The sequence below is a fragment of the Crocodylus siamensis genome, chromosome 3 (assembly GCF_052110815.1).
Source record: "Crocodylus siamensis isolate JL-2025a chromosome 3, ASM5211081v1, whole genome shotgun sequence".
Classification (NCBI taxonomy): domain Eukaryota; kingdom Metazoa; phylum Chordata; order Crocodylia; family Crocodylidae; genus Crocodylus; species Crocodylus siamensis.
This window is the reverse complement of record NC_143397.1, coordinates 14,494,252-14,514,298: the sequence shown is the minus strand read 5'-3', so window position 1 is coordinate 14,514,298 and position 20,047 is coordinate 14,494,252. Positions and strand designations below refer to the sequence as shown.

The window sequence follows — 20,047 nt, the reverse complement described above, 5'->3', positions numbered from 1 at the left end:
CCTGCTAACTTCCCATCAGGGTATTTGCAGTGCTCTGCCCTTTGCTTGATGGCTGATACTTGCAGAATTGAGTCGTAATGCAGCAGCTGTGGTGTGTTGGCCTCCACCTACTTGATGTAGCACAGGGGAATGCTTTCAAGTAGGCTGGTCAGGGCATTTTGTTTCATTGGATGGTAACAGGTAAAGTCTAATTGACTGCCACCTAAATGAATTAAACCTCATTAGAATGGGGTGTTAGGATGCCGAGTAACATCATAATCTTATTATATGTATGGGTGATTCTGCTTACTTTCCAGACTTATCCCCTCTTGGGGATGCAGGAGGGCTTAGATGAGATTTGAATGTTAATCCCTGTGCTCTGCCTTTTGGGATTTCTTATTAAACATATGGATGTTTGGATACTATGGATGAGGGCTTCTATATATAGGAGAATGTGTTGGGAGGTTTCCACGTTTCTTCTCAGCTCGCAGTAAACAATCTGTATTGAGAGGACTCCCCCACTTCTTGCCTTCCCCCCAACCTGTATTTCTGTGGATACCAAGAACTCTCAGGATCTCACATGCTGATATAAATATGCAAAATCTTATTTTCAAGTCGTCTTTAATCCCCCTTGTCCAAAGCTCTCCTGAGATGTCTATTTGCACATTTCTCTGGTTTCATACCCCTGGACTGGTCCTCCTGTCGGTCCCCATGTTCTGGCCAGGAGGGTTCCTTGAACCTGTTTGTGTCTGTGACTTGTGCCAGAATAAGGCAATGTGTTCTGCGTGTTGAGACAAGCTGCACCGGTGTAAGGGTGAGAACACGCAGCCTCTGTAGGGACCTCCGACTAACAGAGAAGGTTGCAAAAGGGTCCTCTCATCCGTACATATTATAGCAGCGTAGTGTGCATGTTCCCTGCTCTTCCTGCCTTCTCCTAGAACAGTCATTTAAATTGGAGATCTTGCTCCTTAGCTTCAGGCTGCATTGGACAGCTCTGTTCCCTTGACACGATGGGAAATTAGCGTCACAAAGTTAAGTCTTCCTGCTGGAAGGGATGGGACTTAGTCTGTTAGTCCCAGAGTAAATTCCCTCAGGAACTGAAGTCCATCTGAGCCACTATTGCTTTCTGCTCCCAGGGTGAGCTTTAGCCTGACTTTTCTGACGTGTGCAGGATAGTGTGTGGATTTAAAGAAAAATCCCCCAAAGCATAAACTCCCTCAACACCAAATATTCCTCTGCAGATGCCCAGGGGGAGAGGACAAGTGAACCATAGATGACGGATACACATTAGTTCAATAGTTTCATAGTTTAATAGGGTTGGAAGGGATCTGAGCAGATCATCAAGTCCGATCCCCTGCCATGGCAGGAAAGAGTACTGGGGTCAAACAACCCCGGCAAGGTGATTTATCTAGCCTCCTTTTGAAGACCCCCAGGGTAGGGTCTGGTTACTGCAGGGATGAGGATTGTATGGGAACTGAACAGAAATGTGATGCCCTTGGGGAGCCGTCAAAGTAGTAATTCCATCTCTGGTGTGTCCTATGGATCACAGCACTGCTAGGAGTCCTTGCAGTGGGGTAGCTCTGCTGAGATCAGGTACTGCAGTGTTTGGTATGGCCGGGAGCTTCCGAATCCCCTCCTTCACCTGGCTTCATTTGCCACCTGCAGTTCCTGAGTTTGGTTCGGCTTGGAAGTGGAAAGGCCAAATAGCCACTAGAAAGGCTGAGTTCATTGTAGTCCCCTTCTACTCGGTTAAAACCAGTAAACGCTGAGCAACTTGCAGGAGAGCTTGAGTGTCTGAGAACAAAGCAGGCTGGTGGGGCAGAGGGTCATGGTCCCCTTCCAAGCTCTCCTGACAAGCTCCAGCCACGCAAGCCCCAAAGCAAGATGCTGCTCACAGGACGCTTGCAGATGTTTGAAATCATGAGCACTGGACTTCACTGTAGCTGGAGCTGCCAGGTTTGAATGCAAGGGAACAGTAGCTGTTCCTGAGCCAGTCTATTGGTGGGGAAGGAGATCATGGCAGGCTCTGGGCTGAGAAGGAAGGGGAGTGGGGGAGTGGCTGGGAGCCGCTCGGCAGTGGGGAGGTGGATTGGAGGAAGAACTGCAGAGTTCGTGCCGGAAAGGCGTTTTTGGTTGGTGCTCGTGTCCTGGGGAAGGGGCCAGAGCTACACTGCCACAGTGTGATCAGGGCCCTTGTTGGTCCTCTGGCGTCCACCCCTGGCATGCCAACATCTTACAAGCTGGGGTTGTGGGTGTGTATGGCACTACCCAAAAATGTTGCTGACCCTGCTTCAATCGGTTACTGGGTTTGATATGCTTTTAGCCAGAACTTATTCTGGAATATATTCTGGCTTTTAACTTGGGATTCCCAAGTCTCTTCATTCCTTTGATGTCAGCAAATACTTGTGAAAAGTCTCATCCCCCTTTGTGTTGGTCCCTGACCTCTGCAACCTGCTACTGATCTTGGCTATACTGCTAAAGCAAATGAGAGAAGTTAGTGCTAATTGCTGGGGTGGGTGCCAGAAAAGGGATTTTATTTTTGCACGCCATTCATCTTGGGTTTTTGGCTTCTGTTGGTTGGCTGAGAAGTATTGGAATTAGTGTTGTGTTGGGTGGTTTTTTTTACGTTGCTGCAAACATGTTTAAGCACCTTATCTCAAATTCTTACAGTTGTGTAATGATGAAGCTATTAACAAATTAATAAAAATGCTGTATTTATTTGGAAACATTTAAAAAATATGTACCTGCTTAGCTGGCATTTGAAGATCTTCGTTTCTCAAAAGGCATGCTTTGCATTTAAAAGCAACCCTTTTTCATTTGCTTTTGATTTTCAAAGTTCCTGTCTAAGGACTAGGTCAGTGCTTTTTGAAGGCCTAGCCTGAATCGTGGTCAATACAACTAAATTTGGAGTCTCTTAGACGGTTGAATATGCTGCATTTTCTCGCAGATGACATGCACAAGATATAATACACACCTTGTTTTTGAAAGGCAGAACGAAGAAGAAAAGATAATTCCTTGTAGTGAGTAACAGCAGCCAGAGAATTGAGCCTGCTTATTGTTTTGTTCCCTGCAGGTTTCAGTGGATCTTATTTTTGGTTTAACCTGGCAAGTAGCAGAAATTACTCTTAGCATTTTTCTCTCATATAATGTATACTTTGATTTCTAGCAGCTCTCTTTCTGGGGGGTGGGAAGCAGATGTTGTATGTGAGAAAATACTGTAGTTATGTATTCTACTATTTTTGGTTTTGTACTTGGCAGAAAACCAGCTACAGTCCCATCTAGAAATTACCTGGTTTGTGATCAAAATCAGAGTCCATAAGCTGTTCATCCAGGTAGAAATCCACCCTGCTTCCATTGAAATAAATGGCTATAGCTTCCCCTAATTTCACAATACGTTCAGAGCAAGGGGCTGATCTTGGGGGAGGGAGGTGCAGGGGCATGCCTGCACCCCCCTTCAGCTGTGTAGCATGCTTGCTTGCTGCCTGCTCCCAGTTCACTGCAGGCATCTGGGTTGCCTGCAAAGTCCAAGATGTGGCTGGAGCCCCATGCTGCAGGGCATGCTAAGGAGGGGGGCAACCAAGAGGGAGCAGGTGTGGAAGAGGTGACCTACCTGCTGCTGACCCCAGATGGAGGAGAGCCCCAAGCCACTTGTGTCCTGCTCCACCTGGGGGCTACCAAGGACAGCTGGATGGGGTGCCAGGCTCAGCAGCAGCTGGCAGGTGCCTGTTCCCCATCCTTTGGTCTTCTTTTATGGGTTGGGGGCTCCAGCTGTAAGGAGAGCAGGGAGCAGATGCTGCGGGGAGGGGGCAGGGCACTGCCTGCTTGTCATTGCTGAACCTGGCACAGTCCAGCACCCCATGCAGCTGCACATCACAGGCCCCAGCTGGTGTACTGGGGGGAGCAGAGCAGGGCAGGGGCATCACGCCCACTTCAGGGACTCCAAGTCCTCAGCAGCTGCTTGTGTTGCATGATCGGCCTGTGGAGGATGGTGGCTGCAGCTGCACCTGTGGCACAAGTTGCATTTCCTGCACCTACCTCCCTCCTTTCTGAAATGGTTGGAGCCCTAGGGGGTAGATATCTCAGATCGGCATCATTTCATGATTTGTTTTCATTTTGTTTTTTTCCCAGTACACAAGGGTTTGGATTCCTGACCCTAATGAAGTCTGGAGATCAGCAGAAATTATCAAGGATTACAAAGAAGGAGACAAAAGCCTGCGCCTAAAACTCGAAGATGAAACTGTAAGTGTTATTGCCTTGGTGGCAGTTCAGAACTTAAGATTTATCCTCTGAATGAGCATGAATTACCACATGTTCTTGGCATATATTTTAGTCTCTTTAAATACATTCTCTTCCCACTGTGTCTGATTCTCACAGAGATTTGTTCAAAAACAAGGGTTTTCTTTTTCACAACTTGCCTTCTCTGACTTGGCCCTTGAGGAAATTATGATAGTCTGTTAGTGACATCCAAATGATTTTCAAAACAGTAGGCTGTCAGAAACCCCAGGTTACAACCTTGCTGCAGGATGAATTGAAAGGAGAACATGTTTTATGATGCTTATTCAAAGCCATAAGTATCAGAAATAAAAGGGAGTGGAATACAGAAAGTGTCTGCCCAAGTAACAGCTTTTTTTCTATGCATGCTCAGTTATTAAAACCTTCTTTCCGTTTTAATGCTTGTCCTATTGTCGGTGGTACTAAGCATGACAATTATGAAACTCATTTCCTCAAAGTACTGAGGAATGGATTTCTCCAAGTCATGTTAATTTATTTCTTAGAAACTGATTGTTGCTTTCATTTTCTAGAGTACATGCATACTGAATTAGAAATAAATTGTAGTCTAAAGCTTTAAACCATTTAATGGGCTGCAGCGTGGGTCTCCTGGCACACACTTGTTTTAAAATTGCCAGGGGATCTGATCCCAATAATCGTGTCTCCTGCCATTCCATATATGCATCCTGTCCTTTCTACTTTTCAGTGCAAGTGGAGACCAGTATCATGATCCTGGGCTTTCCCTTCACCAGGTAGCTGAAAGTTGGGTGCCCCCTGGTTGTCGGCCCTGGCCATGGGACCACACTGGGGTTTCAAACTAGCATATAAGTAACATAGAGAGAGGGTGTTGAATATTGCCTTCTTCCAGTCACAGCTCAATGAGATACTGATGTTCTAGGTGGGCCATTCAGTTGATGGAGCCTAGGATAAAACTTCTTGAAAAGTGTGCTTGCTGTCAAGGGTTGTAGTTTATCCAGTTTGTACAGATGTGTGGACAGATGAGGAATCAAGACTTTCCTGTCAAATCCTGGAACAGCTGAATTCATTGATTCAGGCAACATAGTGAGGCTGTGTAAAATTTTAATGGGTGTTTAATTTTGAAGCGGTTTCAACTCATTTTCAACTCAGAATAGCGAAATCGAAATGAAAGGCATCGAAACAACTTTGAAGTGAAATGAGGGCACTCAAAACGTTTAGAGTTTTGAAGCTGGCTTGCTTGCAGCTAAACAAACTAAGGAGAGGGAGGGGAAGAGTGGGGAAGGACTGCTTGGATATTGGCATCCACCTCCTGGTTCGATTCCCCACTTCTCTGATTGTTTCCCCAGCTCTTCCCGGGGGCACAGGCCCCCAGATCTGCGCACGGGTTTTCATAGTATCATCATAGTACTTGGGGTGGGACCTAAACCAATCATCCAGGAGGCTCAATTAATTCCCCCAGCTCTCGGTTTTCCCCCAGCTCTTCCTGGGCAGCACAGCACCCTGTCAAGGCTGTGCTGCACCCGCGCCATGGTGCTGTTGCTGCGCAGGTGCCAAGCCCCAATCGCTGGTGCCAGAGCCAGTAATTTGCAGGACTTTTTTAAAGCTCTACAATCACCAGCTGCTGAGCATGCGGATGACACCATGCTGCTGCTGCCGGCTGGGGCCAGTGCCAGCACCCGAGTTTGCCTGGCGCAGCCTGCATTGAGCACCGGGAAAAACCCAGTGCTGGCACTGGTCCCAGGTGGCAGTGGCAGCATGCTGTCGTCCTGCACGTGGATCTGAGCGCGAGCGCCCGCTGGGCGTGGGCCCCTGGATCTGCATGCGGGGTGACAGCAGGCGGCGGCTGCTGCTGCGCAAGTGATATTAGTTTTGCTTTGAACAGTTTGAGGTGCAGTTTCACAAACACTGCTGCACCTATCTCCTTGAAATGTGGCAGCCTTCATGCCCTCAGAAGAGGCTACCATCCCTGCAACTTTCATCTGAATCGGGCAAGAAATGACAAAGCTATAGGAATTTTTGTGATTTCCCCCCCCCGCCCCCCCCCATTATAGCCTGTGGGCAAAATATTGAAACGCACCAAAATAGTTTCCACAAAACTGAACAGTGCTTTGAAACAGCAAAATGAAACGCTGTTCTTTCGAAACCCTGCTGTTTCACACAGCCCTACAATATGCCTTGTTTTTGTATCCAGTTAAGTGCCATGATAATGGGTTTGTTTGAAATGTTAGAAATCTGTAAATGAAATAATCCATAGATAGGTTGTTGGGAGAGTATGAGTAACGAAGAATAATTGGGTTGATAAATCTTTTTTAGCGCTGAGGAGAGCATTAAAGTCTAGGAAAGAATTGCAGGAGCAAGATGCTTTTTGGTATAAGGTTTCCTTTTTTCAGTTCTCTCCCTGCAGGAAAACCATATAGCTGTGGTGAGACCATAGCAGTGCAGTAACATATGGCGACACATCATGATGAAATGCTTTTTTTTTTTTTTTTGTCACTGCAACAGAAATGACTAGAGAGCTTGTTAGGGATGTCGTGATTTTGATGCATCAAGCTAGGTAATGGAGTGCAACTCTGGGAGGGAGCCACTAAAACCCTGAGCTGAGAATCATAGGGCAGTTGGACTAGAAAAGGTCTTGGGAAGCAATCTAGTCCAACCCCCTGCTTGACAGGACCATCCCTTTCCAAACGACCTCACACATTTCGCCTCTTGAAATACCTGGAGCTTCCAGCTCCGTTCATGTGTAGAGAGATCTGAACTACTCTGCTGAGGACATGCCCAGTCCTGTAGCTCCTAAATGCCTTGCTGGGTGAGCGATCCGGTGAGGAGGCTTACTCCTGTTGGGTGCATTGAGGATGGCAAGCACCTAGGCGCTGCTTTTGGAGGACTGGGTAGAGGCTTTGTCTGTCTTCATTCCACACAGCAGTGAATTTCACCTCATTAGCGTGCAGTGACAATAAGCCTGAAGCTGCTGGGTTTCATTAGCCTTGTGCTCTGAAACATTTGGGTTTGGTCCACGGTGATCTGGTAGGGTAGCATTTTAAGAGCTGAATCTGCCAGCATGCCAGTTTGATCTTGCTACTTTCTGCTCTAAATGGTACCGAGAAATGTATATTTTTGTAAACCCCTTCATCTCTAAACCAGCATTTCTTTCATGGATCATTTTTTGGTTGTCCTGGGGGTTGATCTGCTGCATTACTAACATGCTTAAGAGATGCCACTTCCCCAAACTGAAAATGCTTTGAGGGCTGTGTGAATAATTCATGGCTTTTGCCAACAAACTTCTGGCCCATTGCACAGCATTTTGCTGCATTACTGAACGGGAAGCTGGAGAGCAGGAATGAGACACGCCTGATTAACCTGTTGTGCAAACAACACAGTCTCTTTTCAGCCCAGTATAAACAAAGAGGGTGTTGCAGACATCCGAGTGCCGGTGTCATGAGGAAAGCAACACTTCAAGTCGAGTCTGGATAGATTTATTTACAGGGTCATAAAACCATAGAAAATAAGGACTGGAATGGACCTCAGGAGATCATCATCTAGTCCAACCCCTTTTCTCAAAGCAGGACCATCCCCAACTCCCTCATCCCAGCCAGGGCCTTAACCTGCAAGGATGGAGATTTGTACCACCTCTGTTCCAGCCTGTTCCAGTGCTTAAGTACCCTTCTTGTGAGTTCTTCCCAATATCCAACCTCAACTTCCCTTGCTGCAACTAGAGCCCATTATTCCTTGTTCCGTCATCTGCCCCCACTGAGAACAGTCCAGCTCCATCCTCTTTTGAACCCCTCTTCAGGGATTTGGAGGCTGCTATTAAATCCCACCCCCCCAGTCTCTCTCCCAGACTGAATAAGCCCAGTGCCCTGGCCTGTAACCATTCTCCTTGCCCTCGAAAGGACTCTCTCCAATTTGCGTACATCCTTTTGTACGTGCAGCTGGATAAAAAATATTGTGCACCCAGGTGGAAGTGGTTCACTGACTGATTTGCCCGGGGCCAGCCCTACATACAGAACAACTGCCCCTCCCTGTCCCTTCAACCAAGGGCTTTGCCCTTCTGTTGTGTGCCTAGGGACTTTCCTGTCAGCTAAATGCAAAGGGTGGAGCCAGGGGAGTCATGCATCTTATAAACTCAATTTTCTTCCTTATTTGTAGCTGAAGAACCCCCTTTCACATTCACTCAATAGTGACATTTATTCTGACAGTCACATGGGGGGCTTCCTCCTCTTTTCTGTGCCCCTCTTGCTCTCACCAAGACCCCCCCACCCCAGCAGTCAGAGCCAGCTTTGGAGCTGCTAGCATGTACTAGCTCTTGCATCCTCCTCCTCGTGTTTCATCCTTGTAACTACTGATGAAACTACATGGAGGTCACCAATATTCATGTTCAGAATAAAAGGGTCTCTCTGGCTTGCCAGCCTACTTCTTCACTGCGAACTCGGCCTCCAAACTCTACCACTCATCTCTGTCCTTCCTAGACGTTTGGCATCCTTGTATTATTATTATACCCCTATGCTCTCATTAGCACCACACCTGCAAGTCTTCCCCAGCCAACCTGCAGAGCTGCCTGCCTTTGCTTTGGACCAGTTGATGGAAGCAACGAAAACCAGCTTTCCCTTGGCTTTGCTGCCAGCTGTGGATTATTTTTGAACTATGTATTTGGTTACTGCTATTTTTGCTTCTGAGGCAGACAAACAAGAATTCCCCCAAGAACAAGTTCAATCATTTGAGATAATTGTCAAGTCTTAGCCAGGAATTATTAACTTAGATGAAATGAGCTGCTGGTCTTGTTACCCAGCCTGGAACTGGCACTAATTGGCTGCTCTTGTGGCTTGCCCCAGGAGAGATGTGAATGATTGGACAAAGATCTGTGCCTGGGTGGCTCTTCCTCCCCCTGGGGCTCTCTGGATTGGGTGATATGGGAGAAGCTTCCGTTGCTGCACTGGTCTCCAGTGCTTGTCAGTAGAGACTTTTCGTTCAGTCTTCAACATGTAGTTGAAACTGGTGAGCTACTTTTCCCCCTGAAACCAAGAGAGCACTATTTGGATAGATAGTGCAGACAAGATTTAAAAAAACAAAAAACCCCTCATTAAGATGCCCTGTGTGTGTGTGGACATGCTCATCATGTTTCGTTCTCTCAAATGCTTTAGTGTACTGTTTTCCCGGCGATGTTACTTGGGAGTCCACTCATCTTCTCTTTGAGAAGATGGGGGAAATCCTAAATGCCTGTTCCATTCTCCGACCGGGTTTCGATGGCTGTTTCCTCCTGGTACAACGAATGAATGAAGGTGAACTGCCCCTAAACTGAGATGTGGCATGATAACATTTCAGCCAAGCTCACGTAATTTTATTGGCTAACATTTGGAGCTACCTGTCCCAAATCTAGTTTTGTTGGATCTGATTTGGGGTGTGGATTTTTGCACCACAGTTAGTTAGTTTGTTTGTTGAACTGAAACCTGTCCACTTGGCTAACCTGTTACTACAGTTTCCTGCATATCTCTTCATTTATTGACTTCTGTCTGTCGATAGCTGCTGCTCTAAAGCAACATTTACAGAGCCAAGTCTCCTTCATAAATTCTCAACAGTCACTGTTTATGTTCATCTCTTTATTGCTGGATAACATGTATGCGTTTCTTCCTTTTGATGTTTCTCTTGTGAAATTTATTGTATATCGTGTAGGCCATTCATGTGAAGAACCAGCTGGCTAGAAGTGCCTCTTCATCTGAGCTTTGGCTAAGTATGGAATTACATGTGCAAGCATCAGAGGAAGGCATTGAATACAAAGGGATCTTTGAGGAAACTTAAAAGACTTCTGCTCCTGACAACTAATATGTATCCCCATGTATCTGGTTCCCTTTTTTAGGGGAATTTTCCTTGATGCTTAATTCCAACCAATCTGTTCCTGGCAATACTTTATGCTGTCAGTATTTTTCTAGAGCAGAGAGTTGTCAAGCATCCCATGGGAATCCTGACCTGTTCACAATCCTTCTGCGGAACTGGAGATAATCTCATGAAATTTGGCTGGAGCAATAAACATTATTTTTTCTAAAATGAGATTTGTAACTCAAGCCTGAATGCTGTAGATGGGGCTGCTGATCCTCAGGCCAGTGAACTTGCAGAGCCTAGTGGTTCTGCACCAAAGCCACAGCACCTTGGGATGCCATGAGATGCTTTTTAAGGGTGTGTACATAGTATTAGCACTGTTAGGTGTGTAAAAACACCTATACCTGATTTATAAAATAAAACCAGAAACTTCTTCAAATAGGAATCCATAGTGCCAAAACCATTCTGACCTGTTGGGGGTCTTTTGTTTGGACTAGGGACAGAAGTTGCACACAGACAGGGTTAGGTAGTCAGAAACTGGTTTAAACCTGTAACAGAAGAGAAGTTCAGCTCACGTAAACAGAAGATCAGTTCAAAATGACTGAAACCTGGTTTTGGATAAACCTGGTTGAACCTGGTCAGATTTAACTGATTTGGGTCAAACTGGTTTATGAAGCTTCTGTTCCAGATCCCTTCCTAGTTCAAGTTTAAATCCCAGCATGCTTTCTAGCTCTGGGCTGGGCTGTCTGCTCCAGCAGGGAAGGGTTGGCGGGGAGGGGAAGGGCGGCATGCGGGCAGGGTCTCCCACCCCTGCAAACCCCAGCTGGAATCTGGGGTCAGGGAGAGGGGTTAAACTTCCCTTCCCTTGAGGAAATGGACCCCACCTAGTGCAGTCCCAGGCTCATTTGGTGTGGGAGAGTGGAGGGGGTGGTGGAAGGATTGTCAGGTGCTGGGGGGACTAGGTGCTCTGGGGCTTCCCAACCAGGAAAGTCCACCTTTTTTTTTTTTCCCAATGCTTGTCTTGAAAGCTATTTTGTTAAATTGCCTTCCTGTTATGGACCCTGCAGGGGTTGGGGGTGTGGGATGAGAAGAGAGGGGTTGCCAGGTGCTGGGGGGAGCTGTGCAACAACTGCTTGTGGTGCCCTGGGGACTGTTCTCCAAGACCTCTGCTTTTTCCAGCACAAGTTTTGGAAAAAGAAAATCATCTTGTCAACTTCATTTCCTTGCATCCAGTCTGTGCTGTGGTCCCGGGCTCCTTTCCTGGAGGGGTTGCCAGGAGCTGGGGAGAGGCTGAGTGACCCCTGCCTGTTCTGCTTGGAGGGCTGCATGCTCCTGGCACCCCATCCTTGTTCCAGAGAGCATCTTGTCCGTTTCGTTTCCCTGCAGGACTGTGCTGCAAGGTTCCAGGTTCATCGGTGGTGGTGGTGGAAGGGGGTAGAAGGGTTGCTAGGGCCTGGACCTCCCCCCCAGGTTCATTTGGTGTGCAGGTGGAGGGTAGCCCAGTGCTGGCAGGGTTGTGCAGACCCCAGTTGTAGTGCCAGGGGAGGTAGTGTGTGGTGGTGCCAGGGTCTGGAGCAGAGAAATTTAATTGACAAGATGGATTTCCTGGCAGAGGCTGGAAAAGCAGAGAGTTGGGTGGGAGCTGGGTGCACCCAGCCCTCCAGGTACTTCAAGCAGGCAGCCACACATACCCAGAACCTCCCTGCCCTAATGAACCTGGAACCTTGCAGCACAGGGTCCTCGGGGAAGGGAAAATAACAGTGCTTTGCAGTGCAGATGGAAAAGTGGAATTGTGGGGGGTAGGAATGGGAGCATGTAGTCTGCTGGGGACCACGAGCAGGAATTACTCAGCACCCCAATTCCCTCAGCACCTGGCAAGCCCTTCAGTTACACCTCTGCTCCAAGTGCGCCTGGGATGCAGCACAGGGTCCCTGCAGGGCAGTGAAATGGACAAAATAGCTTTCAGGGCAGGGGTTGAAAAGTGATGGATAGTTATTTAATTAAATATATAATTTTTAAAATTTAATTTAATTTTTTTGAGGTGGGGGCTGAGCACTCAGCCCCCTGGGAGCCATGAGCAGGGTGTCACGCAGCTCCACCCACACTTTTCTGCTTGAAGTATCTAGCTACTCACCCCCTGCCCAGGGTCCCGGATTAGCAGGTGTTGCACGTGTAAAGATGCGATGCCCACAGGTTTCAAGAGACAGGTGCTTTAAAACAGATGTTAAGTGCACCTGGCAAATATTACACCAAGAACTTCCCAAGTTATTTCCTGTTTCTAGGTGCCTGACTGCATCTGGAAATGCCCACGGGGGAGTGGGGAGTTGACAAAGGTATTTACAGATAAAGGAAGGCAAGCCTCTTGACTTTTAATCAATGGGTTTTCTGCCCTGTTGGAAGAGAGTCAAAAACACTAGCGTATGGCCAGCCATGTTTTAATACCATGTCCGCGTTCTTCGTGGAATCCCGGGCGCTGCTGTGCGTTTTTTGCTGCTTCTCCTCGTTTCCCTGTTTGAAGCATAGTGCATTTGAGGCCGTTTGAATAAAATCCAGCAGATTGTTCTGTCAACAGGAAGGAATACTGGATTTTCTCAAGGAATCTGAATGTGCTTGAAGGAGAATGATCCAATATGTACATTCTTATTTAAATCAATGTTTTCCTGTCTATATGTGCTGCGATAGACATGTTACTAACACTTGTACCATCTACCATGGTTGCCCCTGAATTTTTTCCTGTTTTGTTTGAGATGATTGGGTCAGAAACCTAATGTGCTGAAACTGACCACCCATAACAAACTTCATCCTATATATACAGCGTACCCTTCATTTATTCTAATTCAATGCTGGGAAATCCCTCTATTCTTTTGGGTAAGTAGTATATGAATATTTAATATACTTCAAAAGCAGTTGTCACAAATGGGCTTAGATTCTAGTTGGGGCATTTGTGGTATTGCTGTACTGAAAAATATTTTTGAGCAGAATTATTCTTAGATATTGGGCAGTGGAGTGGGGGAGGAAGGGATTGGATGGCTTGTATTTTAACTTTTTAACTGTTGCTTTAGGTCTGTGAATATCCCATTGATCGCCAAGGCAGTCAATTGCCGTTCTTGCGGAATCCAGATATTTTGGTTGGAGAAAATGACCTGACAGCTTTAAGTTACCTCCATGAGCCAGCAGTACTGCATAACCTAAAAGTCAGATTCTTGGAATCAAACCACATATATACCTACTGTGGTGAGTATTAGTGTAGTCCCATCAAGTTTTGGTGATTTATCTTCACACTTTTTAGTTTCTTGTATGTTAAAGAGTGTGTGGATTTTAAGTTTACATGTCTCATGGGCTAGGGACAGACATTCCACACAGACTAGTTTAAGTGATCAGAAATTGGTTTAAACCTGTAGCAGAACAGATGTTCAGTGCGCATAAACAGGTTTCACAGTGGCTGAATGTAGTATCAGACTTAACTGATTTGGGTTAAACTGGTTTATGCAATGTCTGTCCCAGACCCCTTGCTGGTTTAAGTTAAATTGGACTCTCTCGGCATGCTCTTTGGAGTGGGCAGGGCTCTCTGCTCCACAACAGAGCTAGCCCCTCCCCTCCTGCTTCCTCCCTGTAGCTCCAGCAGAGACTGCAGGCATCTGCTTGGCTTCCCCCCCCCACTACTCCATGCTATGAAGGGATCCCCCATCCCCTCTGCCTTACACAGACACCTCTCAGCATTAGCTAGCAGACCACGTGCTGGCTATGGTCTGTGGTGTGGGAGATGGGACAGGTTTAGGGCTCATTAGAGCTAATCAACAGGTAGTTGGTAATGTCTCTCCTTCCTTGGAACAAGTTGTTTAAGTAGAGCTTGAACTAATGAGAGATCCTTTTGTTTCACTGATGGGGTGATAAATGCTGTGTAAACCCCTGCTGGCTCCCTTGCTGACCAGTGAGGGTGGGGGGGAGAACCCCTACCTAATCAGAGCCTCCTGCCTAGGCCTGGCCATTTTCTCTACCTCAGCTCAGTGTTGTGGAAGGGAAGGGAGGGCTACTTTTAGCACCCCCTGGCTTCAAGCCTGAGCTACTGCAGGCATGTGCCTGCATTTTTCTCAGTCCAGAGGGGATGTGTCTACAGTTACAAACTGAGTCAGCTTAGGCACGTTAGTCTAACTTGCAAAGCTTGAATCAATTCAGGCTTTTTGAATATCTGTCTGTAGCCATGGTCATATGTGTTTACCATGTATTCGTTTAGTTGGACAATACCTCTGAGGGTAGGTGGTGTTTTACTGATGGTGGGGGGTAGTGGCAACAGAGACATACTTGGGGTAAGTCAGTATGCTTGCAACTGTCCTTCTGTCTCTTCTCCGTACTAAAAACCCCACATTTTCTTTAGAAGGTTAGAATACCTTAGTGTTCAATTTGAGCCTACAGAACCAAAAGGTATTTAGAGTCGAGACTTAAAATAACTATTCCTTTCTCAGGCTGTCTTAATTATTGCCACATACTTGGACCCTGATGTTTTAATATGATTTGGGAACTGTTCCTCTTGTTGCATGAGGATTCTCCATGAGTTGGTTCTTCTCTTGCTCCCCAGGGGTCAAATGACAGGTCATTTAGGCCATAATGGCATGTTCTTAAATGACTTCAGTTCCAAAGCACAGTAGAATGTCTTTGTGAAGAACCTGGGCTTGTGTGGGAAGAGGGGAGATTTTAATTCAGACCCTTTGCATTTCTTTACCATGATTTTTTGCATTTTATTTCAATTGAGCTTAGATTTTTACATCTATATCCGGCAGTTAAAAGCCACAATAAAGTCCCCTACCATTTTCACCCCATAGAATTGCAATTATATTGGTATAGGTATTTTTTTTGAAACTCAGATAAATTCTTTCTGTAAACTACTTTGTTTGTTTTTTATTTTTTGGGGGGAGGACAAATTTCCTATCAGCCCAACTTCACATGATAGATTTATATATCCATTTGGCCAATTTTATATCCCTTTTGATAGGTGTACATGAGTTTCTCCTCTTTTCAGCAGTATAAAACTATTCTGTTCAAGATCCAAAGAAATGTTGATGTTCATATCAGAAAAGTGCCTGATTATTTTTTTTATGGAGCTTTAAAAAATGGAGGTGTATAAACTGCTGACTTTGCACTCATTCTACTTTCTGAATATTTGTGTCCCTTTGAAGGGATTGTGCTTGTTGCCATCAATCCATATGAACAGTTGCCAATCTATGAACAAGATGTCATCTATGCGTACAGCGGCCAAAACATGGGAGACATGGATCCTCACATCTTTGCAGTGGCAGAAGAAGCCTACAAGCAGATGGCCAGGTAAGTGGCATCTTGGTTCATGGGATCAGACTCAGAACTGTGACTCATGATGGGGTCTGCCAAAAATCTGTGAATTCATAGAGATCACGACAAAGCTTCTCTTCAGAGAGGAGGAAAAGCTAGGCAAGGTCTAAACCTTTTATCAGGCTCCTATAGACTATGAAGCCTACAAACATTACCATGTGACTTCTGTACTATTAAAAGGGTGTAGGACCACTTTTTCCTAACCCCATTTATACCCCCCATACTACTTTACTTGTTTTGTGAGACCTTCACCTTTTCTATCCCATTATGCAATGTGCTGTAAAAGCCTGAATACTTTCTTGTGTTCCTGGCATTTCCATAAATGAGTATTTCCGGTATATTTTAGTCTGTTGGTAACCTAACTGGCTGCTAAGTAGTGCTGTATGTGCATCATCACTCCATGCCCAGTAGACAGTTGGCTGATGATGACCTGGTAGGGCAGCCTAGTAATACATGAGGCACTCAAGTACGCACAAAGCTTACATAGCTGTGGTTCAAATGGGGATTGTTCTGTGTTTGCTGCTGCTTGAGCCCACCTAAGTAGGGCACAAGGGTCACCTTGAATGACTTGGAAACAAATCAGACTTGTACTGAAAATGCTGGAGTAAATACATTTTTTGATTTTGTATCTTTGATTTGATTTTGGGCCAGTTTGACCCAAAATTTTATTTTTTATTTTATTTTATTTTTCCTGGAATGTATTGCCTAGCCCTTCTTGAGAAGCAAAGGTTTTGTTGGACTTTCATAGAGTTATGAAAACTTCCTCTTCGTTATAATACGGCTCTGGCATCACTGCAACAAAGCAGTGAGCCTCAGATCCTGGGAGTGTGTGCAAGTCCAGTAGCTTTAAATGGATCTTCATCTACCTGCTCCAGCTCTGAAGTTGAGAAACTTGGTGTGTCTACATGTGTGCTTTTACTGTGGAGTAGACTAATCAGTCTACACATGAAGATGCAATAAATTAATTGGCTCTGCGATAGGATAGCAGTGTCTGGGACAGTACCATCTTGCGGCAGAGTACTTTACTGCACTGAAATGAAACACAGGTGTAGATGGCGACCAGAGGTGTAAATAGCGCCTGATCAGCTCAGCCAGCAGGGGCTTGCTCCACCCCAGCTCATTGCTGCTGTCCCAGGCATGCATGTAGAAACTGTGCCTGGGAGCAGTTGACTCTGGTACGAACTGCTCTGGAGCTTTAATGCATACCTTTAATTTCAAATGTAGATGCTGTTACTGAGTGGTACATAATTTGGGATTACATACCTATGCCATTAGTTTCTCTCTCTGAGGAAAGGATACATCCAAGTTTGTGTCATCATCTTTGGCCTCTAGTGGAGCATCAATGTAAAATACTGTGGTAAAGTCTGACTTAAATCCAAGGAAAGTGAATTTTAAAGCTGACAGGCTAATATAGATAGGTGCTAAATGTCTTTGGGTGCTGTTGAGACTGCTGTAAGAAGTGGGTAGTTCTCAGCATGCTGCAGGATCAGGTCCAGTGATCTTTGTTCTCTGGTATTGCTGTAAACAGTAATATTTAGATGGCTTTCCCCATGGCAGTTCCTAGCAGATTCATGGCAGTTCCTAGTAGATGGGGGTATGTTGGTGGTCTTGGGTTTCATAAACTTCCATTAGTTTTATTCCTTCAGATAGAGGAAAAACACGCATTTCACTGAAATAAGGTTCTTGCTATGTATAACAACTCTGTTGAGCACCTCTGTGATCTCTGACTTGGAAAGCAGGGTCTCTTGGGAGCCACTTGGAGGGATTATTTGTAAAATATCTTAACAGGTTTTTCTCTACAGTAGAACCGTTTTGACCTGTACTTACTGACCTGTGGTCAAAACCTGACATGAATGCCTGACACCCCTCAACATCTTTGATGATGGTAGGTGTTGAGATCATCTGTAAGGTACCATACAGTGCTGCACAAAGATGCTTGAGCTCATGCTAGAACAAGAAGTAGGACAGGAATCACCTGGTTGAGAATCCCTGGCTTAGACTCTTGAATACTTCAGTGCACTGGAAGAGTTAAATCCTTGAAGGCACCTGAGAGAGTCCTTCCTTCTGTGGGGAAACTGCCTTCATCATATTTAAGCTTCTGTGCTTGTTCTTGCTAATTAAGCTTCTAATTTTAGGGATTTTTTTCTTCCATTCTTCGAGTCCCTGGGCTCTTGTACAGTGGGGGGTGGCGAGAGAGTCTTGGAAGCTTGTAGGGAAGGGGTGGGCAAAATGCAGCCTGCTGCCCAGATGTGGCCTGCCAGGCCATTCTATCTGGCTCACACGGCCCCTTTAATATTCATTTTCTAATTTTTTTTTATTTTTTTTTATCTGCCTCTGGCTGCCTGTCATACAGCCCTTGATGGCTTGCCAAAACTCAGTAAGCAGACCTCCACCCAAAATAATTGCCTGCCCCTGTCATAGGGTTTATAAACTTTGGGAATGCAACAAAGGGGATGGTTTCTAGAGGGAATGAAGTGGAGTACCTCTTTGGAGATGGTGATCCCTTTAGTATGTTCCTTCAGCCTGCAGAAAGAGCAGCCTCTCTTTGTAGCACTGAGAGTCCTAATTTAGCAAAGCACTTAGTCCTGGTCAGCTGAAAGCAAACACTTCCATACGCTTCCTGTTCAGCTAAATATTTGCTTGGCATGAGCATAAGCCATGTGAGTGTGTATGTAATATTGCAGACTTGTGCTGTGCAGGGGGCACAACAATGAGCATGCTCTGTCTATAGATGCTGTGACTCACTTGCTACAAGGAAAGATCTTATAAATTTATATTTTGCTTTTCAAAAACAAGGTGCTTATTATATCCTGGGGTATGTTGTTTGCTAGAAAATATGGTAACTTATAAAGCCAGCAGTTTGGATATTAACAATCTTTTAATTGTTGTTGAGCAGGACATTGGCTGCCATGGTCTTTCTGCTTGATCTGGTTAGGGATTATGTCCTGTGATTGTGTTGGGGTTGACAGTAGTTTTATTAAGAAGTTAGATTATGGATCACCTCTTTGGACCTGCTCGAGATGCATCTGTGGATGCATGACAAGGTGCAGTTGGCCTTCCTGACTGTCTCCCCACACTGCCGGCCCATGTTCATCTTGGAGTCAATGATGACCCCAAGATCCTTTTCCATCTCCGTGCTGACAAGAGGGGAGTTCCCCAACCTGTAGGTGTGGTGCTGGTTGTTCCTCCTGAGGTGCATCACCTTGCACTTGTCTGTGTTGAAACCCATCCTATTCTCATCCACCCACCCTTGTAACCTGTCTAGGTCTGATTGTAGCCTGTTGCATCCTTCCAGTGTGCCCACGTCCCCCCATATCTTAGTGTCATCAGCAAATTTGAACAAGGTGCTTTTTACCCCCTAGTCCAAATCACTGATGAAGATGTTGAACAGTGCGGGCCCGAGGACCGAGCCCTGCGGAACCCCACTGCCCACGTCCTTCCAGGTTGAGGAGGACCCATCCACCACCACCCTCTGGGCGCAGCCCTCCAGCCAGTTAGCGACCCAATTGACTGTGTGGGCATCGACACCACAGCCCCCCAGTTTCTTAATGAGAACAGGGTGAGAGACGGTGTCAAAAGCCTTCCGGAAGTCCAGGAAGACTATGTCCACTGCTACCCCTGCATGATCCTGCTTCAGACAGGGGTTGGACTAGGTGACCTCTGGAGTTTCCTTTCTGTCCTACTTCTTTGATTCTGTGATCAAGGAATGTTTTGACAAGCTAAAAGGAACTCCTTAATAGTGATGGTGCTGATTTTCAGATTTTCCCGATTTGCCATAACAGTTCTTAATGCTCTGAAAAGTGTTTTGTCATTTTTAGCTTGCTCTAACTTGGGAAGCAGTCTCATTTTTGGAGTCTGTTTCCATTCATAGAACAAATTGAGGCTGAGCCACATACTGAGCCAAGTGTAACAATAGACTAGTGACAGCTTCAGTGAAGGTCCTGCCAACATGATGAACAAATAATTATACAGCTATTAAGCCTCTATGTATCTATATAAATGAAGACAGGCCCTTGTTTTCATAGGTGGAGTCCTGGAAAATGTGGTCCTCTAGGGTATATCTATCCAGTACAATGAAGATGTGATTGTAGTCATCGTTATCAGCAATGCTGCACAGTCAAGGATGATCACTCCCATGAGTTAAGTAAAGGGTTGTAAATGAGTCTATTAGCTAAGAAGGCCTATCCTAGAACCACTGACTCTCTGGCAAATGTCACAGGTGGTGGTTTGCCTTGAGGGCATTCTTGAAGTGCATCTTCTGGCCTCCATGTGTCCTTTGTCATTGGCTGAGCTGAGAGTATTGCAGTTGCTTTGGGATACGTACATCAGATGTAGTGGAAAGGGCATTGTGTGTACACAATTGATGAATAATCAATGCTTCCATACTGGTGGTGTTAGCTCTTGGCACTAGATTTATGACCCAGGTACCTTGTTCTGGGCAGACTCAAACATTCAGACCAACCACGACCTCCCCATTCAATAATAGGTGAATTTTATTGATACACCATGATACCAGATGAGAATAATACAAACAATTCTATATCTACCAGTCCTAGAGCTACAGAAAATCAAGGTACATCTGGCCAATATGCGAGCTCCACTCTGAGGTTCTCTTGAATGTCGGATGTCAGCAGGCTGGAGGTTGGAAGCCGAGGCCCACCCTGCC

The 20,047-nt window shown here is 45.7% G+C and overlaps 1 protein-coding gene across 2 annotated transcripts in view; it reads left to right on the top strand.

Moving 5' to 3' along the window:
• MYO5B (myosin VB) overlaps positions 1 to 20,047 on the top strand; it is a 403,624-nt gene that overhangs the window by 108,641 nt on the left and 274,936 nt on the right. For both annotated transcript variants that reach the window (XM_090037780.1, XM_090037781.1), the window contains exons 2-4: positions 4,108 to 4,218; positions 13,101 to 13,272; positions 15,213 to 15,357. In XM_090037780.1, the coding sequence (XP_089893906.1) occupies positions 4,108 to 4,218; positions 13,101 to 13,272; positions 15,213 to 15,357 (428 nt within the window). The remainder of the gene's footprint in view (positions 1 to 4,107; positions 4,219 to 13,100; positions 13,273 to 15,212; positions 15,358 to 20,047) is intronic.